Source organism: Hemicordylus capensis, chromosome 8 (genome assembly GCF_027244095.1).
Source record: "Hemicordylus capensis ecotype Gifberg chromosome 8, rHemCap1.1.pri, whole genome shotgun sequence".
Taxonomy (NCBI): Eukaryota; Metazoa; Chordata; class Lepidosauria; order Squamata; family Cordylidae; genus Hemicordylus; species Hemicordylus capensis.
The window spans coordinates 27602023-27623763 of NC_069664.1; the positions used below are offsets into that span (position 1 = coordinate 27602023).

Below are 21741 nucleotides of genomic sequence, written 5' to 3' on the forward strand. Positions count from 1 at the left end.
CCCTCAGTCTTTGTTGCAAACATTTTGTGCAGTTCTGCAAACATGTCCAGTGGAAGCATGGCAAGGGTGCACCAATTATTCTTTTTTATAATTTTTGGTTATCAGTTTTAAAAAAACAAAACCCCCAAGATTCAGTGACATGTGCAGGACGAGAATCGGAGAATGCTGCCTGCAAGGTTGATGCCAAGATGGTTGCAAACTGGGAAAACCAAGTCAAAGAAACAGCACATTTGGGTAGGGTGTTATGTGTGCATTGCAGTTACAAGAAGCAGCCTGCTCCCCCCCCGCCACTTCTTCCATCTTGCAATGATCCAGTTGGCTAAACAATACATCTCTGACCCGTGTTTGCCTCCTCCAATCCTGACATGTTCATTCAGGGCTGTGTGAATTCTGCACAAGTGCAGAAAGTCTACAGAACATGGTGTTCAGCTTCCAAGAATCTTAGCATGTGTTAAATACAAAGACACAAGTCACTTGCCCTTATGGATGGAAAAGACAGGCTTGAAAGTCTGAGGCCAATGAGCAGAGAAATCCGACAAGGCAGAAGGGTGGCTAGATACGTTTTCCAGTTGTCAAGGGCAAGGTGTGGACATAAGTGCCTGCATAGTTCTCTCTCTCCTCTTCCCCTCAATAATGACGAACAGAATATGCAAATTTGTTTTATTTGCATAAATCATACATCACAGAATTCTAGGCAATACTGTGTATGCGTGTTTTACTAAGCACGGAGGTCACGCAGCCCTGGATTGTTGTGCACTGCAGAGACAATATTCAGATTTTGACAATGATATTCTTTCGCAAGATCAGAAACACACATACATGGATCTTCAATTGAGTCCTTCAATGAACTTTTAATACTCAGTATATTTCCATCTAGGAAGCCAACAGTTGCGCGGCGAACAGAGCTGGCCAGTAGTTACAGTATCTCAATAGTGCCTGTCAGCACCACATAAATATTCTGTGGGATGGGGGAGGAAGGAAAAAGAAATACTGATCCGTACAATTCAATTAGCCATTCCTTTACACTCGATTCAGCCTTCCAACCCAGATCTCTGTAGGACTGCAGGGCTAATGTACTGTATACAGTAGGTCCACAGATGAAATAATATTCTTTTAATATTATTACACAACCCCCTTCTTTCAATAAATCTTTGCTTTATAATAAAATATCTTATTAACATGACCATTTCCCATTATGTCTAAATATACATATACACACACATCGTACATAAAGCGTTGGTTTGGAGCTCCATCGTGGGATAGCAAGAAGGTGCTTCGCTACCCCACTGGAGAGGAAACAACGGCCTCAGCTATGCTACAGCTTATAAAACCCAGAGTCATTGCATTGCATTATCCTGGAATGACTCTACATAGACATATATAGTTATTTCTTACTGGGAGCCAGTCAAATAAAGATAATCGACTAATATGGCTCCACATGCAAGCCTCAATCTGCTCTATATTGCTCATCTTTAGAAGATTGTTATGGGGAGAAGACGTCTGATGTGGAGGAATTCTTCTCTAAACAAACAAACAAAAAAATCTGCCTTAAACTACATCTAGTGTACAGGCAGGATGGGCCCTAGTGGGATACCTCCTCTACATTAAGCGCCCCCTGCAAACAGGAAGAGGATGAGATGACTGCTTTGATTTTCCACAATGCAGACATTAAGGGGGCAGGCGGGGGTGGGGGGGGAGAAAAGCCCTCTCACACTCTTGGATACATAAAAAAGAAGCGTCATGAGAGACCAGAAGCATCATGGGAAAGCACTGCTTGCTGCATGTTAGGGAGTCAAGGTTAAGCAACCAAGGTCAAAAATTTGTAGGTAACAAGAACTGTGGTGCTACTGCTTGGAAAACAACCCCCCGCAACGTACTTGTGTAAGACCAAGTCATTCTCCAGCTCCTGACTTGTCAAACTGACAGATGACCAAGGAAGGACACTGCTGAGAGAAGCCCTGCCTGACTTACAAAGCAGACTTTCCCTTTCTTTTAAGGAATGGATTTTATAGAACCACCATAAGAGAGATCTAGGGAAACATGGGCAGGGGGCGGGAGGGGGGGGGTCTAAGAACAATGCCATGCATTTTATGCCCTTGGTGGTAGCTTCCCACACTTTTTATAGGTGAAACACAGCATCCCCCAGCCCCTCAAATAACACTGGAACTTTATTTTTTAGATGGGTAAGGATCGACAGTCTGTTTTCAGAGAAGCCCACCTTCTGAGATGCTGCATGAGTCATTGTCCCAGACCCTCTTTTGACTGGAAGTAAGCAAGTCTAGCGTAGCAACTCATACAGATGCAGAGACAACCTCCTCCAAGGAGGGGCAATTATGTTGCTTCTCCTGTTGAGGTGACTGAAAGCTTCAACTGCAAATTGTGCAGAGACGGGGCAGAGTTACTTAGTTCATGTCTCATGGCGCTTGGAAATGACAAATGGGGAAACCATTGGTGGGCCTCTTCTGTGGATGGTTTGGGTAAAGTCGCTCCCTCACTGCTTAACCTGATGAAGGTAAGGGAACCCAGCCTGTTCTAGTTTTGGCTTAAGAAGTGCTAAGTACACACACACACACACACACACACACACACACACACACACACACACCCCTCTACACCTCTGAAAGGGCCAAAGTTTTGGTTTCTGCTGTGGGGTAGTGATTTAGGATGCTGGGCAACTGGGGAAACCAGGACTCACATCCCCACTCGGTGTCCCTCGATGACCCTCTGTTAACCTACTCTACCCAAGTAGGGATGTTGTGATCATAAAATGAAGCTGGCTGGGGGTGGGGGAGGGAAGGAGAACTACATACCCCAACCTGAGCATTTTGAAGAAAGGGTGGGATGAATATATAATTAAAAATACAACAAAGGGGTTCAGGGTCCTTTGGCAAACAGCTGGGTTGCCGGCCATCATAGGAACCATTGATCTTACAACCATCAATGAGAGAACTAATGTTTGTCAGTATACTATCAACATACTGTCATAGCTGCCAATGTGGATCAGCCCATGGTACAAAGTGCTATCAATTTCTACCTAGTGCTTTCTGCACCAAGGCTGGCCCCATGTTATCCTAGAGTGCAAACCAAAAAGGTTGTTAAAGTGAACACAACTCAGCAGAGTGCCCTGGATTCTGTGCTTTGGAAGCTGCAGCCTTTATTGTGTGCGTATCTCTGTCAGACGTTTGTGCTCCTTCAGTGAACTGAAATCCAAAAGGGGATCGGATATCCTGCAGGCTTAGGTCTGGTAGCAGACTACCATTTTGCTTCCCATCTAACTTCAGGTAACTAAGGGACAGGCCACTCAGGTGAAGGATGGCAATGCAGTTGTTTGTAACTGGAGCCTGACTGCCGACTGAACAACAGCCATACAAAATATATTTGACACATGCTTCATCTGTCGTCCGAAGCTTGAACTCCCTGATTGTGTGGCCGTAATCACCTTTGAAGCTCTGAAGGAAGGACTTCCATGCTAAATTCACAGGTATACCGGAGTGGTTGGGAGAATGTCAAGGTACTATTGAAACCAAATAAGAAAACCCACACAAACACTTGAAGTCAGTTACCTCCTCTTAAAACCATTAGAACCACAATCTGCACTGGATCATGGCGCACGTCTCACTGATCTGGACCTGCTAACCTGGGCTAGAGAAGCTACCTGGTACAAATATAAAACCAAACCAAACCTCGTCCGATGGACCAAAATGAAACCCCCCTGCAGGAGTCCTTGACTGCACGCACAGGGTGGAGGACGTGGCCATGCAGAAGGCTATTTGGCTTTGGAGTCCACATAGATCTTATCTCCATCCCGGATGCCGTAAGAATGCAACGCCCGCGAATTGTACTTCATCTCCTCAGGACCGAAGGGAGCTTCGTGGTCAAAGTAGGTAACAAGCATGCTGCTGGTTGGCAACTGGACCAATGTTTTCAACTGTTTCTTTAATTCTGCGACTGTCTGATCCAGGCGGATGGTCATCTCCTCCACCTGGTCCTTGAAGTGAACTTCAACCTTAGCGCTGCTCTGGGGCCGGAGGTCGACCACTGCCAGCTTTTCCAGCTTCCCGTATTTTGTCACTAGCTCATGATACCTGGGAGAGGTGCGGTGGAGGGAGAAGAAAATTTAAACAATTAAACAGTAGAGCGACAATAAAAACCAGTAAAAGGTCTAAAACAAAAGCCTTTGCATGCCTTCAGAAAGCCAACAATGAAAGGGAAGAACAAACCACTTCTGAAAGTTTCAGATCCTTAGTGGCACTGTGTAAAGGGCCTAACTTCCAGGTGACCCTTTATGTACTTTTAAATAGACATGATATTTTTACATTTTATATTTGTACTTTTGATTTGTATTTTAATGGTGCATTGTTTATGTTGTAAACAGCTTAGGGATTATTCTAATGAAAAGCAGCATAGAAATAGAATAAAATAAACAAACAGCAAGGAAACCCAAAGCAAGGCTCCAGAGAAAGAACAGGTAGGTTCACATGGGAGAGGCAGGTCTTTAGGTATCACACACCCAGGGCATCTGGGTCTTTAGCAGGCCAAACTCAGCAGCTTGGATAGGTCCGGAAAACCTCTGAAAGCCAATGAGCTCGTCACATCTATGTTTAGCTCAAGATCCCATGAAATCCATCACCATACATGGTTAAAAGATGTCTAGGATATTATAATGGCTAAAGAAGGGCAAGGACGGGCAGTCTCAATGGAGAAAAACTGGTAACATCTGGGTGAATCAAGAATGGTGGGTTGTGTATCTTTAGGGATAGTGCCATGGAACGCCCAACTTCTCACTGCTCAGATAGACTGCCACTGCTATTCCGTAATGAGCACACTCAAAAGCAGTCACAAAAACATACACACAAATACCCTGTTGGTTGCTGCTGATCAGCTGGCAGCAGTTTGCTAGAGTTGCATGTCTCCTGAAAATTGTTATAAGATGATGTACAGGTGGTATCTGACACCAAAAAACTTAGCATGAATGTATAAAAATGTTTCAAAGAAATGCTGGAAATGTGGACAATGTGAAGGAACTTTGTTCCATATGTGGTCGTCATGCGGGAAGGCAAAGGCCTTTTGGGATATGATATATAATGAGCTGAAGAAATTTTTTAAAATGATATTTCCTAAGTGGCCAGAATCCTCCTTGTTGGGAATAACTCAAGGAGAGTTCTCTAGAAGAAATTTAATTTTTTTTATGTATGCAACCACGGCGGCTAGAATAGTATATGTGCAGAAATGGAAAGATAATAAAATGCCTTCAAAAGAAGACTGGTTGATAAAAATTTTGGAATATGCCGAGATGGCAAAACTTACAACACTTATAAGGGACAAAATCTTGGAATTAAAACATTGGGAACCTCTCTTACTTTACTTAAAGAACTATTTCTTTAACATGGACTTTTCAGCAGGGTTTGAAATTTAGTATCACAGCAGGTTGGGGTAGGGTAAAATCCAATTGTAAGGCGGAGTATATATGTTTTGTAATATTATAGCAATGGCTTATATGTATAGTTAACAAGAACCGCGCAGACTGGTAAGCGGGAAGTCAACATTTACTTAATTAAGTGTATCTTGATTGTTAAGATATTGTAAAAATCAATAAAATTTTAAAATGGCAAAAGAGCTGCATGTCTCCTGATAATATTCGGCATCATAGGTGGGACAAATAGAAGACAAGGAAGGGGAGAAGGCAGAACAGAAGTGCTGCCCGCCTGGATGGTCATGAACCAGCTCAGCAAGTTCCTCAGGCTGTCCCAGAGATGCTCTTTTGTTCGGTGCCCCTGGGCAGAGATGAGATGAGGACCCTCTCTTCTCTCCACCCCCCCCCCCCGCTTCTCTCCTTTGCTGCAGGTATCTCTCCACTTAGTAATGAGGCAGTAGTGTCTCTTCTGCCTGGCTGGGAAAGTGGCAAAAAGTCAACCCAAAGGACAAGGTAATTGAAATGACAAAAGACAGAAAGCGGCCGAGAGGAGGTAACATTTCAGAGTCTCTAGGCGATGCCTGGGGCTGAAAGCTCCTTTTGTCTCCCGTCCAACTTGGGGCTTAAACCCGATCGCTGCTGTGTCACTGCCCCTGCCAGAGGATGATGGAGCCTGGCAACCGGGGAGGGGGGCCCCCCAAGGGACTCATGTTAAATGTAGGAATGTTCCCTCAACAGCAGAGCCTCTGTCTGCCTAGAGCATGAAGCAGCCAGCCCAGAACGCTACGATTCCCCCCACGCCTCTGGCAAAGCTGGCCTTCCTCAGGGTGGAGCGTTCAACTACCGGCTGCTCTCTTTGCTCTAGCAATTAACACCAAGACACCGTTGACCCATTTGGGAGGCGATGGCTCCCGAGATGAGAAGACTGGACTTTTAGGAATCCAGCAGTTGCCAACAGCGGTTAAACGAGCAGTGGGGAATGAATGAGCAAGGTGCTTCCCAGGGAGCCTTCAACACCTCTGCTGGCATCAAGGGCTCCATGGCAGCATCTATGGCTGACATAGCATGGGTTCACAAGACCTTCACTTCTTCTGGAAGCTCCATTTTGGTGGAGATGCATGCAACAAAACAGTTTTCTGCAAGAAGATCCAGCCCGCCTCATACCAATTTGCAATTTGAAGTGTGCTCTGAAACACCACCTCAGTGCTTTGCCACTGATTTGTGCCCCTCCCCACCGCACGTGTTCTGTACAGGAGAAATGGGCAGAGAACACAAGAAAAAGGCAAAGGGAGAACAATCAATATTCTGGAAACAGGATTTTCATCAGTCCGACTCGAAACTGCTGAGAGAGGTCCTTTTTCTTATCCATCTTGTACCAAAACTGAGAACAAAGGCAATCCACTCAGTCAATGCAGCTTCGTTTGTTTTTAATTTAACTCCCACATGCCTATTACACATTTACGTGAGCAGCACAGCTGCATAGTGTACAATCTGAATCAACATTTCACACCAATCTTACCCTTGTTTTTGTTTTCTTTTAAAAAAGAAATTACTAGCCCTTATCACTGCAACCAAGTGTTAAAAACACACCACCGTCAGCATCCGCCAACAGTCCAGAAGGAAACAAAGTCTTCAGCAAGTCTCCCAGTGGCGAATAAGAGGGGGATGCACTGCCTTCCACAGCTGCCTGTTCTCCTCATAGGAAGCTGCCATATACCGAGTCAGACTATTGGTCCATCTAGCTCAGGATTGTCTACACAGACAGGCAGTGGCTTCTCAGAGGTTGCAGGCAGAAGTTTCTCTCAGGCCTATCTTGGAGAAGCCGCCAGGGAGGGAACTTGGAACCTTCTGCATGCAAGCTTGCAGATGCTCTTCTCGGAGCAGCCCCATCCCTGAAGGGGAATATCTCACAGTACTTTCATGTATTCTCCCATTCAAATGCAGACCAGGGCAGACCCTGCTTAGCAACAGGGAGAATTCCTGCTTGCTACCACAAGGCCAGCTCTCCTTGGCTGCTACTGGGAAGGAGCTCATAACTCAGCAGGAGAGGAGCATCTCCTCTGCATGCAGAAGGCCCCAAGTCCGGTCTCTGTTCTTTCCACTTGAAGGGACTTCAGACAGCAAGGCTTGGAGAGTCCTCAGCTTGAGGCCCTGGAGAGCCACTTCCAGTCAAAGGAGACAATGTGGGCCTGGCTGGGCAAGAGGTACGACTCTGTCTAAGGAAGCTTCGTTGGTTTCACACTCTTCCCCTGCAATGTCTAAAATCCTTGTTCCAGTGTTTGCGTCTTGAAATTCGATTGCCCGAATCAGTGGTGGAGAAATTTACTGTTTCTAAGATATGCAAGGCTTGGATTTTTGTTTGGGGCAGAGGACATTTACGTGCAGTTCGGTAAAGGGGAGCAATGCGGCTTATGTGAAGGACCCAACTGCGTCTTTTGTTTTGTTTTTCAATCAAGGCAAGGGAGAGGGGCTTCGATTTGTAATATGGGCTGGAAAGGGAGAAGCAGAAGGAAAGCGGGTTAGAAAAACAGATCACAGGCGGAACATCAAGCATGGGTCAAAGGTCCAGGATGTGGAACCTGAACCCTGGCCACTGGGGACATCACCGCAGCCATGGGCAGCAGTCTGCAGCTAGCCTGAAATGGCACACTAACTCTGTGGAGTGGAAAAACAACCTTCAATGGCTGTAGGAGTCTCTTAGAGACCCCGCACAGATGAGGGCGTTTGGACAAAGGGGCCATTGAGCAGGGAAGGGTGGGAGGAACACACAGCGCTGTTTAAACGCTATGAACAAGGGGGAGGCCAAAGACAAGCTCCCCTCCCCTTCTACTTACAACCTGTGCAGAGAGCACTTGCCAGGAAGTAAGTGAAGATTTAATAATAAATTAAAGAGACGCCCTCTGAGGATTGGATATTAGTATTTCAGACTGGCACATGTGCCATCACAACTGGAAAACCCACCATTATACTTCGAAAAGAAATATTCAGACGTCTTATAACACATTCCCTTGTGCTGGGCTCTGCACACATGCACACACAGAGCGCAGAGCCCTGAAGAAAATATTAGGCAATCTGTTTCAGGAGAAGTATTGTTCCCAGTACATGTTACACACAGAGGGAACAGAAAACAGACCCAGGGTCCTTAGTTCAGAAGCACGTCCCAAATATGGCCCCCGACACAGTGGCCCATTCTTTCACAAGCCTTCACAGGTCTACCACCTTGCAGAACTCCCCATCAGCCCTTTCTGTTGTCTAGCCAAAACAGCTCTGGTCTCTGCCCCAGCTCTGCCCCTGAAGCTTGTTCTCAGCTCTCTCATGGATCTCGGGAACCTCCAACTTTTTTGGAGCCCCTCTTTTCCAGAGCCAGTTGTTCCAGCACCACTGTCCTTAAATAACTCTGGTGGGCCAATCCCACATCCTGACATCCCTGGACAGGCCTGCCCGCCCTCACAGATACCAACAGAGGAGATGGCCATCATCAACCTGCCTCTACCCCATTCCGGGACAGCCTTGCTCCACATTCCACTTCTTATCTCCTCCTTCCCATGACTTGGGCCAGCTCTGCTCTGCTTCACAGCGAAGCCCCCAAGACATCCTCTTAGAAATGGCTCTTGTCCTTGGATATAATAAACTGCAGATGTTCACACTTCCCAACCAGTGGCTTGAAGCATGGTCAGCTGTTTCTCACTCCTTCATGAAGGAGTGAGGGAAATGGTTTACAGACAATTCCAAAGTCAATTTAGTTTTTGGCACATAATCCTTGAAGCTTTTGCAGAGTTGGGGGTGAGGCAGCAGGGCATAGCCTCCTGCACATCCTACCCAGTACCAGATGGCAAGAGGATTAGCCACTTAGCAATGGCATCAAATGAAAGGATTAGCACCCATTTCCAGGAGATGCCGACTCTTTAGCACAGGGCTTAGCTCAGTGAAATGAGAAGAGCAATCACCTGCATATGGTGCCAGGCATAAGAAAAGTTGCATTGCTTTGGGGACTATGAGCTTCACATGCTCCTACAGCACCTTATGAGGGTTGATTCGTTTGTTACATTTGCTGGTAGATGAATTCTGGGAACAGTTCATAGTCCCAACTCTCCCGCAATGCACAGCATGTAGAACACGTTTGCTGCTTTCTAGCTAATCCACAGAAGCCAGAGTTGAGTCTGGAAACTGTGACTGATCTCCCCTAAGGAATACCACTGGTCACTTCTTTCCAACAAGAGCATGTATCCTAGCAAAACTTTTGTCTCTTTTCCTCTTTAGTCAAAATCTTAACTGTGGTTTCCAGTTTGGGAGTAATAATTTCTTAGCAAACATATCTGCAGTTAACCAACTTGCCTAGGCTCTTCCTCCCATGTGATGACAACCAAGGTCTGGTCTTGCTAAATCATTCTCAAGTAATGACCAATTGTGACTTTCTACATCCTGAGTACTCCACCAAAAGTGGGTCGAACCAAAACTTGATGAGCCAGAGGCTTGGATGTGTAACATGCCATTCACAAAAAGCCCAAATGGGTGCTGCAACTGTCAACGTGAGTTGTCATCTTCGCATTTTAAAAAAAGGAGGTGGTCGGGGGGAGGCTATGTGAAGAAGCTGAAGCCTCTGCTTCAGAACAGCAGAACTCTTCTGATGTGGGACTCCCTTTGTTCCAGTGCTGTGGCATGCACTCTAACCAATTACAGGTTCTCTTACGGGCTAATGTGTTGCAGCAGTTTGGGTAGCCAAAGTCTGGTGCCACGTGCCACAGTTTGCCTCTCAGTAGCTCAGCGAGTTCTTCAAGTACCCCCTGTTGGAAACCCCTGACCAAGTCCAACTTTAACCCTCATTCCACACACCCCAAACATTCTGGGCCAGGAGAATCTCACCTGAAAGGAACCTCCTCTTGGGGGAAGTCTATGTGATAACGAATAAAAAACCTCTCGGAGTCCTCTCGTTCACCATCTGAAATGACGCTCCCATTCAGCTTAGTGATAGATGGTAACCTGCATGTATACAGACAGAAAACATTAAGATCTTAATGGGGGGGTCGGGACCCTGGCAAACCTGGCTCAGACACCCAAAGATGTGGCTCTCCAAGGAGAGCAAATTTCTATGCAGCTTCCTTGCAGAAAGGATTTGATTTAAAACCATGTATTATGGTTTGAATATAAATACATCGGAATTCTCCAAGGGCGCTTCATAAAATACTGGCACGCTCAAAAGTCGGCTGCAGATCAGTTTGTCTAGAAACTTGCTATGTGTTGGCAGCCCTGGGCTGATCAGGCAGAGTATGAAGGGGAAAGGAGAGAGAGAGAGAGAGGGGGAGAGGGAGAGGGAGAGCACAAGAAAGAGACGCAAAGTGTTTGAGTCACTTCAGACAAGGTCTTGTGAATAGGCCACTACGAGTGTAAAAATAAACACAGGTCTGGATTTTCAGAATATTAGATAGGTATGAAGGGCAGAGATTCTGGGGTGCAGTGGCACCTAGGCCATATTACACCATGCACTAGATCACAACTCAAGCGGCCACCTCTATTTAGGTCGTGCAAAGAACTGTCTTCTGTCAGCAACTAGGTCCCAAAAAGGGGAGGGGGGGGGAGGAGGACAACCAGCCTATAATCCATACAAATTAGTGCCCTCTCCAAGGAGGAAACAAGGTCTACATGACAGAGCAGGCACCTGGATTTGTAGAAAAGTCTGGTGACCACTTTGTATGTTAGGACACTTGAGCACCACACAGTGAGGGGTCTGGCAAGACCTTCTTCTTTAGGAGGTACAGGTGAGTATGGACCCAGTGGCCAATGATTAGCCAAGCCAGGATACCTTCTAGCATTCAATGGCCAAGGGATGCATTCAAGCAAAACCCCTGCGGGCTTGTTCTGGCCATTGCATGGCTCCTGCCTGTGTCTCAACCTAGACTAGAAGGGGCTGCAAAATCACTAAAAATGGGACCACTGTGAGTCAAGTGGAAAGTTGTCGTGCCCAGGATTGAAACCGAAATACCAATACTATAGTCCAAGAGCCACCAACTGAGAGATGACAACAGGCAGTAATTAATGAGAATTAAACAGAATATTAAGGTTGCGTTCACACAATTACGATGATCCTGGTTAAAGAGCCAACCAGGATTTCTGAGCCTGGTGAAGTGGATTGTGAGAACACAGAATTCCAGGGTCATCCTGGTCAAACCACTCCAGTTAGCCAGCATTTAACCAAGATAGATAATTAGGATTCAATCCTGGTTGTCTATCCTGGTTAAATGAAGTTTAGCCACAGAGGTTTGACCAGGATTGCCTGAAAATTCTGCATTTTTGCAGTCAACCCTATTGTGCTCTGTGATCCAGGTTAACTCTTTAACCAGAATCACTGTGATTGTATGAATGCAGCCTAATTTAGGAATTGTTTCAACCACTGGTTTTTTCGTGAGACCTTGTCATTCTAATATATGCCATTAGCTTTATGAATCTTATCTGAATCCTGCAAATTACCTTGCTAAAGCTTCTCAGAAAATTAAGTGTAAACCTTCTGACTTGGATCTGGAACCTACTAATTGGCAAAATTACTAGCAGCCAAGAAATGGCGCAACTCTCCTTAATTCCAGAGCAGTTATGCAAGATTAAAGAGCTGGCAGGAACAGCAAGCTCAAGGAATATGTATGTCTCTGTGACAGTAAACAGCTTGCCAAGTCTTCTGAGAACACTCTACATTCCTTTATTGACTTCATAAAATCAAGATATAAACATGGACTTCACATCGTACAAATGTTTTTCAATGTTGCAGTTTAAGGACTTAATTGCAACTCTTTTCTTTGTATGCCTTTTGCTTTTTTAAAAAAAGACACTTTTTAATAGACACTTTTGGATTCCCGAGTCATTACGGCAGTCCGATTTCCAACTGGCCAATGTAGCATGACTGATTTTAGTATTGCAATTAGACTGCCATTTACATCAAGTGGTTGAAGTACTTGTAAGCAGTTTTGCTATATCTGAAAACAAGCCATCTCTCTCTATCCTGACTGATAAAGTGGTCTGTGTTATGCAAATGCCTGGACATTCCTACATTGTTCCAAATTCTGAAAAAAATTCAAATCTTGCTATCTAAATCAGTTATACACAATTGGGGTGGGGGCGGGCACCCAAACTAAGTTAGGCATGACTAAGTCCTAGTGAACTTAACCGGACTGAAGTTAGTCACAACTAGTTTGTCTGATTTCAGCAGTGCTTGGTCATGACTAATTAGTCTGGATAATACTCAAAGAGTTTTAGTTCTGACCTATTAAAGCTTCAGACCAAGGAGTATGAAGCTCTGCCTTCCCCCATATAGATCTACTGGTCATGAGTGGAAGCCAAACATATCTGTTTGGTCACGAGCGGAAGTCCCTCACCTTTGTAAGTGAGGCAGGTGGCTTCGGACAGGGCCTTCACTGTAGAGGCATAGCAAGGTCCTTCGCGATACTTCAGCGCCAACCTTAATATCAGTCCAGTGCCTGGTGACAGCCGAAGAACACACTCAAGCTTTTAAGTGAGGTGTAACTACGGACAGCTTTCAAGAATGCTGACTGTTCTGCTGGTTTCTGTTTGAGGCTGTCTGTACTTTTGTTTAGAGTTCAAAAAAACCCTATAAAATAATCTTTTCCCAAATGTATTTATAAGACCCTTCCACCAGGTTTACAGGGTGATTTACGAAGGGGGTGGGGGAGAAATCAAAACAATGTAACAGTAATACCACAGTGTAAGAATATTATACGTCCCATTGAAACAACAGCCAGCAGTTAAAAACAGCAAACAATTTAAACTAAGCATCTGTAAAATCCCTGGGAGAATAAGAAGGTACTTTGCTTGGTGCTGAATGGATGACAATGTTATCGCCAGACAAGTGCCCCTGTTATCTTTGCATCCATTTTTAAATACTAGAATTAGGTCAAATCTGCATCTGTTTAAATAGCCGTGATTGTCTGCTGCAACAAAAACCAGATTCCTGTGACACTTTAAAAGACTAACACACTGATTGTGGCAAAAGGCTTTGTGGACTGGAACCCACTTTGTCAGAGGCATTAAAAGTGTCTCCTCTGTTGGTAGATACAGTATATACACCGGGGTGTGTTTTAGGTCTCACCATGTTGAGGTTACATTAAGCCAGAAAGAAAGAAAAAAGGAGAGATATAGATGTATTCCAGACCTGGCTATTACCAGCTTCCTGCGCTCCTCATTGGTGTACGGCTGAAGGAGAGGAATCCCCAACAGCCTCACTTCCTCAAGCTTGGGGAAAGAATTGAGTTTGTCAATGTCTTCCCAGCAGCTCAGACCTGCTTTAAAGAAAGGAAGCGTTTAGGGAGAGAAAAGCGTTTGGAAAGAGGGCTCAAAGCACCAGATACTAGAAGGCAGGGCAAATCTGTCAGTTGCGTTGGGCTTGGGGCAAAAAAGGACAGAACGGAAGAAAACAGAATAAAGAAATCCCCATGCACCCACCTCTACCAGCGTGCACATGTGTGCCTAGGAGCACGTGGAAAGGATAACCCCATGAGAGATGTCCTCGGCTCCAGACATCAGAGAATGAAAACCATAAGTAATACTAATTAATAAGCCTGGAACCTTAGCTGTATACCCAGCTGCCATAAGACTCTGCAGTTCAATGCAGGGGCTGTTTCTCTAGGCTGTCATCTTTACCATCAGCCAGAAGCCTCCCATCTCTTCCCCGTGGAGGGAACAACCTGGAACTTGGACTGTGCCACCTGCTGCCAGGGGCCAGAAGAAATGTGAGCTGCTTTGGGAACCAATCGTGGCTTGAAAACCAACTATAAACACAATGACCATTCTCCTCCCCACCACCCCCATATACTTCATGAAATAGGCCACCTCACCCTGGCTAATGGTTTGCTCAGTTATGGCGTAAAGTCCTCAGATGCTGTTGGACAAGGGCCTTTGGCTGCTGTGGCTGGGGATGCTGGGAGGTGTAGTTCAACCACATCTGGGGACCCAAGGCTGGGAACGTATCAGAAAAAGCTGACAGATGGGAGGAGTTAAATTTGAAGGGCCTTTCTCCATGGAGGAAGTGGCGTTTACTGGGATCTGAACAGTAGAAGGCTGGACTTTCCAAGTCCCAGTGGAATTGGGTACCATCAATACACAGATGACATACCCAGCAATCTTTCTTTCATCAGATTTAAGGGAAGCCATGGGCTCTGGGAACAGATACCTGCAGTCAGTAAAGGGCTGACTGAGGGCTAGTAAGCTGAAGCTCAATCCAGACAAGACAGAGGTGCTGCTGGTTAATGGCTTATCGACCCAGGGAAGAAAGCCTCCACCTGCTCACAACAGGATTGTGGTCCCCCATAAATCTTGTTAGAAGGTAGGGGTGTGTATGAGTGTGAGACTGAGACACACACACACAGACACTCTTCAGTCCAACTTGGCTGCTTGGTGCCCAGGCTGCATTCATGGCACATAATGCCTTTCCCAGAGATGGTCTGGCCACAGTTGTCCACGCTCTAGCAATATCCAGAATAGATTGTTGCAATGAGTTACATGCAGGGCTGCCACTGAAGAACAGTCATAGGCTGCATGTGGTACAGAATGCACGGTGGATAGATTATTAACTGGGACGGATGCCAGAGAAGAAGTCATGCCAGAATTCAGAGAGCTACACCAGCTACCAGTTTGTTTCCGGGGTGGTTTCAACATTTACAAGCCCTCCGTGTCTTGGGACTGGGCTTCATTTTCTCCAGTAGTAACGTGTCTGCCCTGGAGGCCTTTCTGATAAGAGTGTGGATACTGCAGAGGGGATCTGTGCAGTGGCAGCATCCAAATGGTGGAATTTCCTCCCAAGACACACACACACCTGGTGCATTCTTTACTATATTTGGGGGACCAGCCGAAATCAGTCCTGTTCTCCCATGCCTTTAATGGCTTTTTAGAAGATTTGAGGCCTTTAGCTGCGAGATGCTTGGATTGGTTTTGATGGTCATTTTAATGGCTTTTACCACTGCTCTGGTGGTATTATCAACAAATCCTTCATTTGTGTGTAAGCCACCTTGCAGCCAAGTGCAAGAAAGCAGATTGCAATTCTCATAAATCCTGAATTTAAATAAACTCCATGCCCATCTCTCTAAAAGCTTTCCAGTTCTCCCTCTGATCTCTCCTCATCCACAACTACAAACTGAGCTGACAGGCTCAATATATTCCTGAGAAACACGATTGCATTTCACAATACAGTAGTTTCAGGCCTATACTCTACACACCACAGCCAGACTAGGACTGGGGAGACCCAAATTAAAATCCCCATTCAGCCATGATACTTGCTGGGTGACACACCACAGCCAGTGTGGTGTAGTGGTTAGAGTGCTAGACTAGGACTGGGGAGACTCGAGTTCAAATCCCCATTTAGCCGTGATACTTGCTGGGTGACTCTGGGCCAGCCACTTCTCTCTCAGCCTAAACTACTTCACAGAGTTGTTGTGAGGAGAAACTTAAGTATGTAGTACACCGCTCTGGACCTCTTGAAGGAAGAGTGGGATATAAAATGTAAAAATAATAAATAATAATAATATACTGGCCTGCTGAGCAATAAGTAGCAAGGCTTGACTGAGGAATATGCAATAAAACAAGAATCAAAAATAAATAAATAAAAGAAGGTGTTGTTCCTTCTCATTACCATGTTAACAAGATTGTGCCATGTAACAGTTCATTCATCTCAAAGTTGGTAGGTAGGAAGGTGTGAGTGTGAGTGAGGGAGCTTACATTCTGTTTCAGAAGAACGTGCTTCATTCAGGACCTCACCTGACTTGTGTAGGCTGATAGATCGCAAGTTTGGGAACAGCCTTGCTAGAGAATCTTCCGAATCCTCGATGGTCATCAGGTAATTATTGGCCAAGACGAGTGTATCTAGCGAGGGGAACATTATCCCCAATTTTCGGATTTCAGGCCAGTCTTTGAGATCATTGTCAGTTATGTGAAGTAACTTGAGCGAGTGGCAACAAACTGGAGAACAAGACACCGTTTTATAGTCGTTAAGGCACAGGAAGAGTTCCTCTAAGCTGCAGACAGAAAATGAAAGAAGGGGGGAAAATTCTTATATCAAACGAACAAATGAATATTAATACACCACTTTTCGACAAAAGTTCCTAAAGCACTTTATCTAAAGAAAACAATAATCAATTAATAAGATGGACCCCTGTCCCCAAAGGGACCACAGTCTAAAAAGCAACATAAAGTAGACAACAGCTACAGCCACTGGAGGGATGCTGTGCTGGGGCTGGATAGGGCCAGTTGCTCTCCAACTGTTAAATATAAGAGAGTCACCACTTTAAAAGGGACATCTTTGCTCAATTAATTTAGCCAAGACTGCAGGGGGCGGGGGGGACGACGACTGAAGATGCTCCCCCGCCCCCAATTCCTTGCATACAGAAAATTAGCATAACAGGGAGAAGTGTTTACCCCTGCTAGCTGAGGAAAGAGGGACTTTCCTCAGTCTTGTCTCTGATATGCTAGGTTTCTACATGCTAGGAGCCTTTCTTTTTTCATGGATTGTCATGGGCCAGTGGCTGCCGGTGGGGGCCTGAACACTGGAATCTCTCACCCTAGGGTGAAAAAAAAATACTAATTACACCTGGAAAAACAACATGACAGGGAGAAACCACCCTGAGCTATTTGGAAGGGCGGTATAAAAATTGATTGAATGAATGAATGAATGATTGAATGACTAAATAAATAATAAACTTAAGGAGGTAGAAGGCTGCTACCAAGGTGGAGTCCATCCTCCAGAATGTGGCAGTTAACATCCAGTTTCTTATGAAAAATAAAAGGAGACCATTCATGGTATGTGATCAGCAGGCACCCCACTTCCCTCAATTAAGTTTCATTCAAAAGCCAGCATCTCTTAGCAAGGTATTTCACCGGGATAATTCAATACTACCTGAGAAGAGTGCAAGAGAGACAGTGTACTATCATCATTGTCTGTCTACTTGACAATCAAACGTATGCAGATTTAGAAGAGGGGCGTGTAGCAGTCTTCTCTGAAACAGGGATTCCCAGATATTGTTGGCCACAACTCCCAACATCCCCAGCTGCAAATGGCCTTGGGCTGAGGATTATGGGAGTTGTGGTCAACAACAGCTGGGAATCCCTGTTACAGTGAACACTGGTGTGGAGCTGTTAGTGTGCAGATTTAAGAGTTAGTGACAAGTTCAAAAAACAGCATTATCCAGATGCAGTCAGAATACCAGACTTCTTGAATAGGCTGAAAACGGGGATGAGACTCGCCTGATTCTTATAAAACAAGCCACTGTTTGCAGATGGAAGGGGCTGAAATTGAGGCATGGGGGTTTGGCTAAAGGTCACCGAGTGAATGCTGGGGCTGCCGCAAGATTGGAACCTGGCTCACAGTCCCTTTGCCACTGCACTAGGCTTGCTTCTGTAACTTGTTATTCAAACAGTGTGTAGGAAATCCAGCATGCCCTGTGTCTCCAGGCTTACTCTGGCAATTCTTGCAGGATCATATGGACTGTTTCCCAAGAAGCTTTGCTGTTGTTGAGCACAAGTTTGCGAACACCGGCGAAAGATCCAGCACACGTCCTCTCTAAAACCGACAAATTCAGAGGGTTGGAACTCAGGTTTAGAAACTCCAAGTGAGGGACATTTGACACAATTTTACTGACCTGGGAGGGAAAGGAAGGGGAGGGGGGAAAGAGTTAAGTAAGAACGAACATATCGGGCAGTAATCAGATCTCAAATAATATTCTGTCATCTAAAAAAACCCAGGCCTTCCAGCACAGCTCATTGAGTCGGAGAATGATATGGATTCTAACAGCATTCAAGATAGCTATCTGTAATTCATACTGCAGCTATTTGCTGATCTAGATTGATTGGCTAATTGCTTGTTCACCTCAATGGTTCATTTAATTACACTCTTAAAAAGGCTTGATAAGGAAAAAAGCAGATAGCTGGCAGGCTTCATAAAACCCACCTCAATGGCAGCTTAAAAAAAAAACTCACGGGAGCCAATGTTTTTCAAAGGGCCATTTCACCTGTAGCTAGTCATCTTTTCGGCGATCTTGCATGCACTGAATTCCGTTTCTAGCAAGGAGTTCTGATTCCTGAGAGCCCGTTTTTATGTTGCTTTCAGAAAAAAAACCCTGAAAGCAGAATTCTTGATCTCTTGTAGTTTCAGTCCGAAAAATGTTCAATGCTACTGGTTGGCCAAAGGCTGTAGTCCTTGGTCAAATGGAGCCTCTCTGACATTGGGTCTTGGACCCCTGTCAAAAGCCTTGGCTTCCAACTTCCTTGCCCACACCTTCCTTTCTTGCCACAAAATCCACCCCACATACATATTAAACACATTTCTGGATTGCTTTCCAATAAAAAGTTCACAAAGTGGTTTAGACCGAAAACAGTTCCTTGTCTCAGAGGAGTTTACAGTTTAAGGAGAAACGCAAGGGAGACTCCAGCAACAGCCACTCGACACACACAATGCTGGGCTGAATAGTTTTCACAGTTTAATTATCCGAGGGGGATGTACTAAAAATACAAACACTCTTCTGTGAATGTTCACAGGTCCCCAATAATCACTGAAGTTTTTTCAAACAAAGAATGTTGGTTTTGCTGATGCAAAACTCAGACAAACCTATCGCCCACCCTCCTCCTAGACAAGGCTTCCTCAAGCCTGATACTATCATGCCCTTGCCTGCTTTTATGTTGCCCTTTCCTAGTCAAAGACCAAACAAAAGCACACAGATGAAACAGAAACTCCTTTTACGACCAGTGAACCTATTCATAGACGATTTGCCTCTGTTGCGGGAACAGGAAGTGTGTGCTTCATTGGTAAGAATGGAAGATGCTTGGCATGCCCAACCCAATTCGAGGTTGGGTTCAAACATAATGTGCAACTTGAGGTTCCCCGAGCCCGAGATATCGAGGGGATTCGAGGTTGGCACTGCAGATGAGCACAGATTTTGGTTTGCTGGAAGTAATTGAGTTAAGCCAGAGGGATGCCCCCTGGCTGGACACTCCCAGTGAGGCCCTGGATGCTATCTCAGCCTGCCTTGTGTTCCTTGCACTCTTTGGTCCTGATGGGAAAGCAGGCAGGCTTGCCTACAACAAGCCAGAGGTTCATGAAGAGCTTTGGGTTCAGACAGACGTTAACGTGCACCTCAGTGGGAGCAGCACGTAGTTTGGCAAGTCAACGCCAAATCTTGGCTACCCATCTCAGTCCGAGGACCCGAGTAAGCCTCAGGTTGCTGCCTTGATGAGGTTCACCCAACTGCAGATAACAAGGTAACCAAGACTGCAAGCAGGTTCTGTGCAATGGGTGAGCCTGCCTCTTACAGCAGGTGGAGAGTCAGTCTTGTGTTAGCAAGCATGAGTTATCCTTTGCTAAGCAGGGTTTGCCTTGGTTTTCTTTTGTATGATGTCTAGTTTCTTTAAGTTCCTATTAACTAGCTATCATAATCAGCTAACCATCTATGAGGAGGAGGAAGCTGGTGTTTCAGGAAGCAGGACGAGGAAGGGAGAAGCTCATAAACTTCCAGGATAACACGTGTCTGGGTTCATCATCGTAAAGCTGATCTGCTTGGGCAGTTCCATGTGAAACTAGAATACTACTACAATGAACATTTATATGCCGCTCTTCAACAAAAGTTCTCAAAGTGGTTTATAGAGAAAAATAAATACAGAAAGAAAATGGTCCCCTGTCCCCAAAGGGCTCACAATCTAAAGAAAGATAAACATCTCTCTTTCCTCCTCTGGAAATACCTGAAGGCAATAAAAAGCAGGCTTCTTGGTATCAGTAGTGTGGATTCGCAGTGTCCCTGGGAGCACAGTGATTATCATGGCGCCTGTCCCTTTCTCCTGCTGTCAGTCCACAGCCACACTATTGGCTCTCCCTGGCCTGCAATCAGGAAATGCCCGCAAGAACTAAGGAACTCTGGAACTTGTAGTTCTTGAGAGACCATTCCACACACATACAACTGGAGCAGACATATTGAGCTCCAGCAAAAGCAGCTGTTCTTGCTAATATTCAGGGCGGCATTCATACAGCCTCCATTACCTCATGCCAATCTTCCAGTTTGTTGTCAGAAAGATCCAGTTCAGACACATGAGCACAGAAGGCAGCAATTTCGTTCTCATCTCCGGCACAGGTTATGCCGCAGCTATTCAACACCAGCACACTTGGGAGGTTGAGCCGATCTGAAAGACAGGAACAATGGCACACTAATTTGCAGGGCGGTTTTGTTTCTGGAGATACAAAATGATCGCTTGTACATCTGAGCAAACACACAAACTAGACCACATGAAATCCAGTAGAGGAAGAAAGAAAATGGCTTAATCAAGGGGCAGGCAACATATCCTAGTCAAGTCAGCTACGTCGGCCCTAGGATCAGGCATTAGACCTGATTAAGAGAGTCTAGATCAAATCTTGCCAAATAATGGCCTAGAATTTTAAAGCACTTACTTTTAGGAAAACAAAAAGGGACAATTTAATAATCAATATATTGGCTGTTAATGTGAAACAATGACAGTAACTTTTTTATTTTAAAAATGCAATATATTAATATAACTTTTAACCATGTTAGGTTGCTATATTTAGGAATGATAATCTGATGATGATGACGACGATTGGCTTCAAACACCAGGAATCGTTACAGAAAACAACAGGTAATAGAACTTATTGTTACAGAAAACAAACCAAAGCCAAAGAACGTAGTTGCCACACCCAGGATTGTGCTCCTGGCACTTGAGAACGTCAGTAGGATGGCATGGGCCATGCACAGACTTCCCACACTCATTTGGAAGCCAGGTGGCCACCTAAACAGGGCCAGCATTCTGAAATGCTGCAATTGCTGAATTACATTGACCTTTTAAGGGAGAATTGCCAAAAATGCTCACAAGGGCAACGTCAAAGATGCAACAGCACGGTAAGCTCTTGCCTTTCCCCATTAAGCATTTTGACATGAACAACAATGTGACAAGCGAGAGTGCAAAAAGGACAACTGAATGTCTGATTATGCCTTGCGTTGAACAGGGACAGGACTTCGAGAGTTGCACACCCGATCAGAGGTGACTCATCTGCTGCTGCGGCATGTATTAATTTGGATGCTAGCTTTTAAAAGATGCAGCTGGGCCCATGGTCAAGATGTCCTTTTTATCATTTCTCAGCATTCAAATAGAGACATTAGAAAATAGTCTGAAAGTTTTATTAAGGTGACTCAGTTGTGGTTAATTTTGAGTGACATATGGTGCATTTTGTCCTTGACTGACTCAACTTATTTCTGCTCTTTTCTGTCAAATTCAGTTACGGTCATTTCCACCCAAATAACTTCCTTGTTCTTCCCCCTTTGGGGATGGTTGCAATACAAATC

At 45.1% G+C, this 21741-nt stretch overlaps 1 protein-coding gene across 7 annotated transcripts in view; it reads right to left on the bottom strand.

The window, feature by feature from the left end:
- Window positions 1-646: 646 nt before the first annotated feature.
- Window positions 647-21741, bottom strand: part of TBCEL (tubulin folding cofactor E like) — a 29291-nt gene continuing 8196 nt past the window's right edge. For 6 of the 7 annotated variants that reach the window (XM_053269142.1, XM_053269140.1, XM_053269144.1 and 3 more), the window contains 6 exons: window positions 20430-20569; window positions 17861-18042; window positions 16166-16422; window positions 13569-13695; window positions 10277-10393; window positions 647-4085 (listed from right to left, as the gene is read on the bottom strand). In XM_053269142.1, coding sequence (XP_053125117.1) covers window positions 3767-4085; window positions 10277-10393; window positions 13569-13695; window positions 16166-16422; window positions 17861-18042; window positions 20430-20569 — 1142 coding nt within the window. In that variant the 3' untranslated portion in view covers window positions 647-3766. Of the gene's footprint in view, window positions 4086-4111; window positions 7903-10276; window positions 10394-13568; window positions 13696-16165; window positions 16423-17860; window positions 18043-20429; window positions 20570-21741 lie in introns of those variants that run through there. The other variant, XM_053269145.1, reaches the window with a different exon arrangement.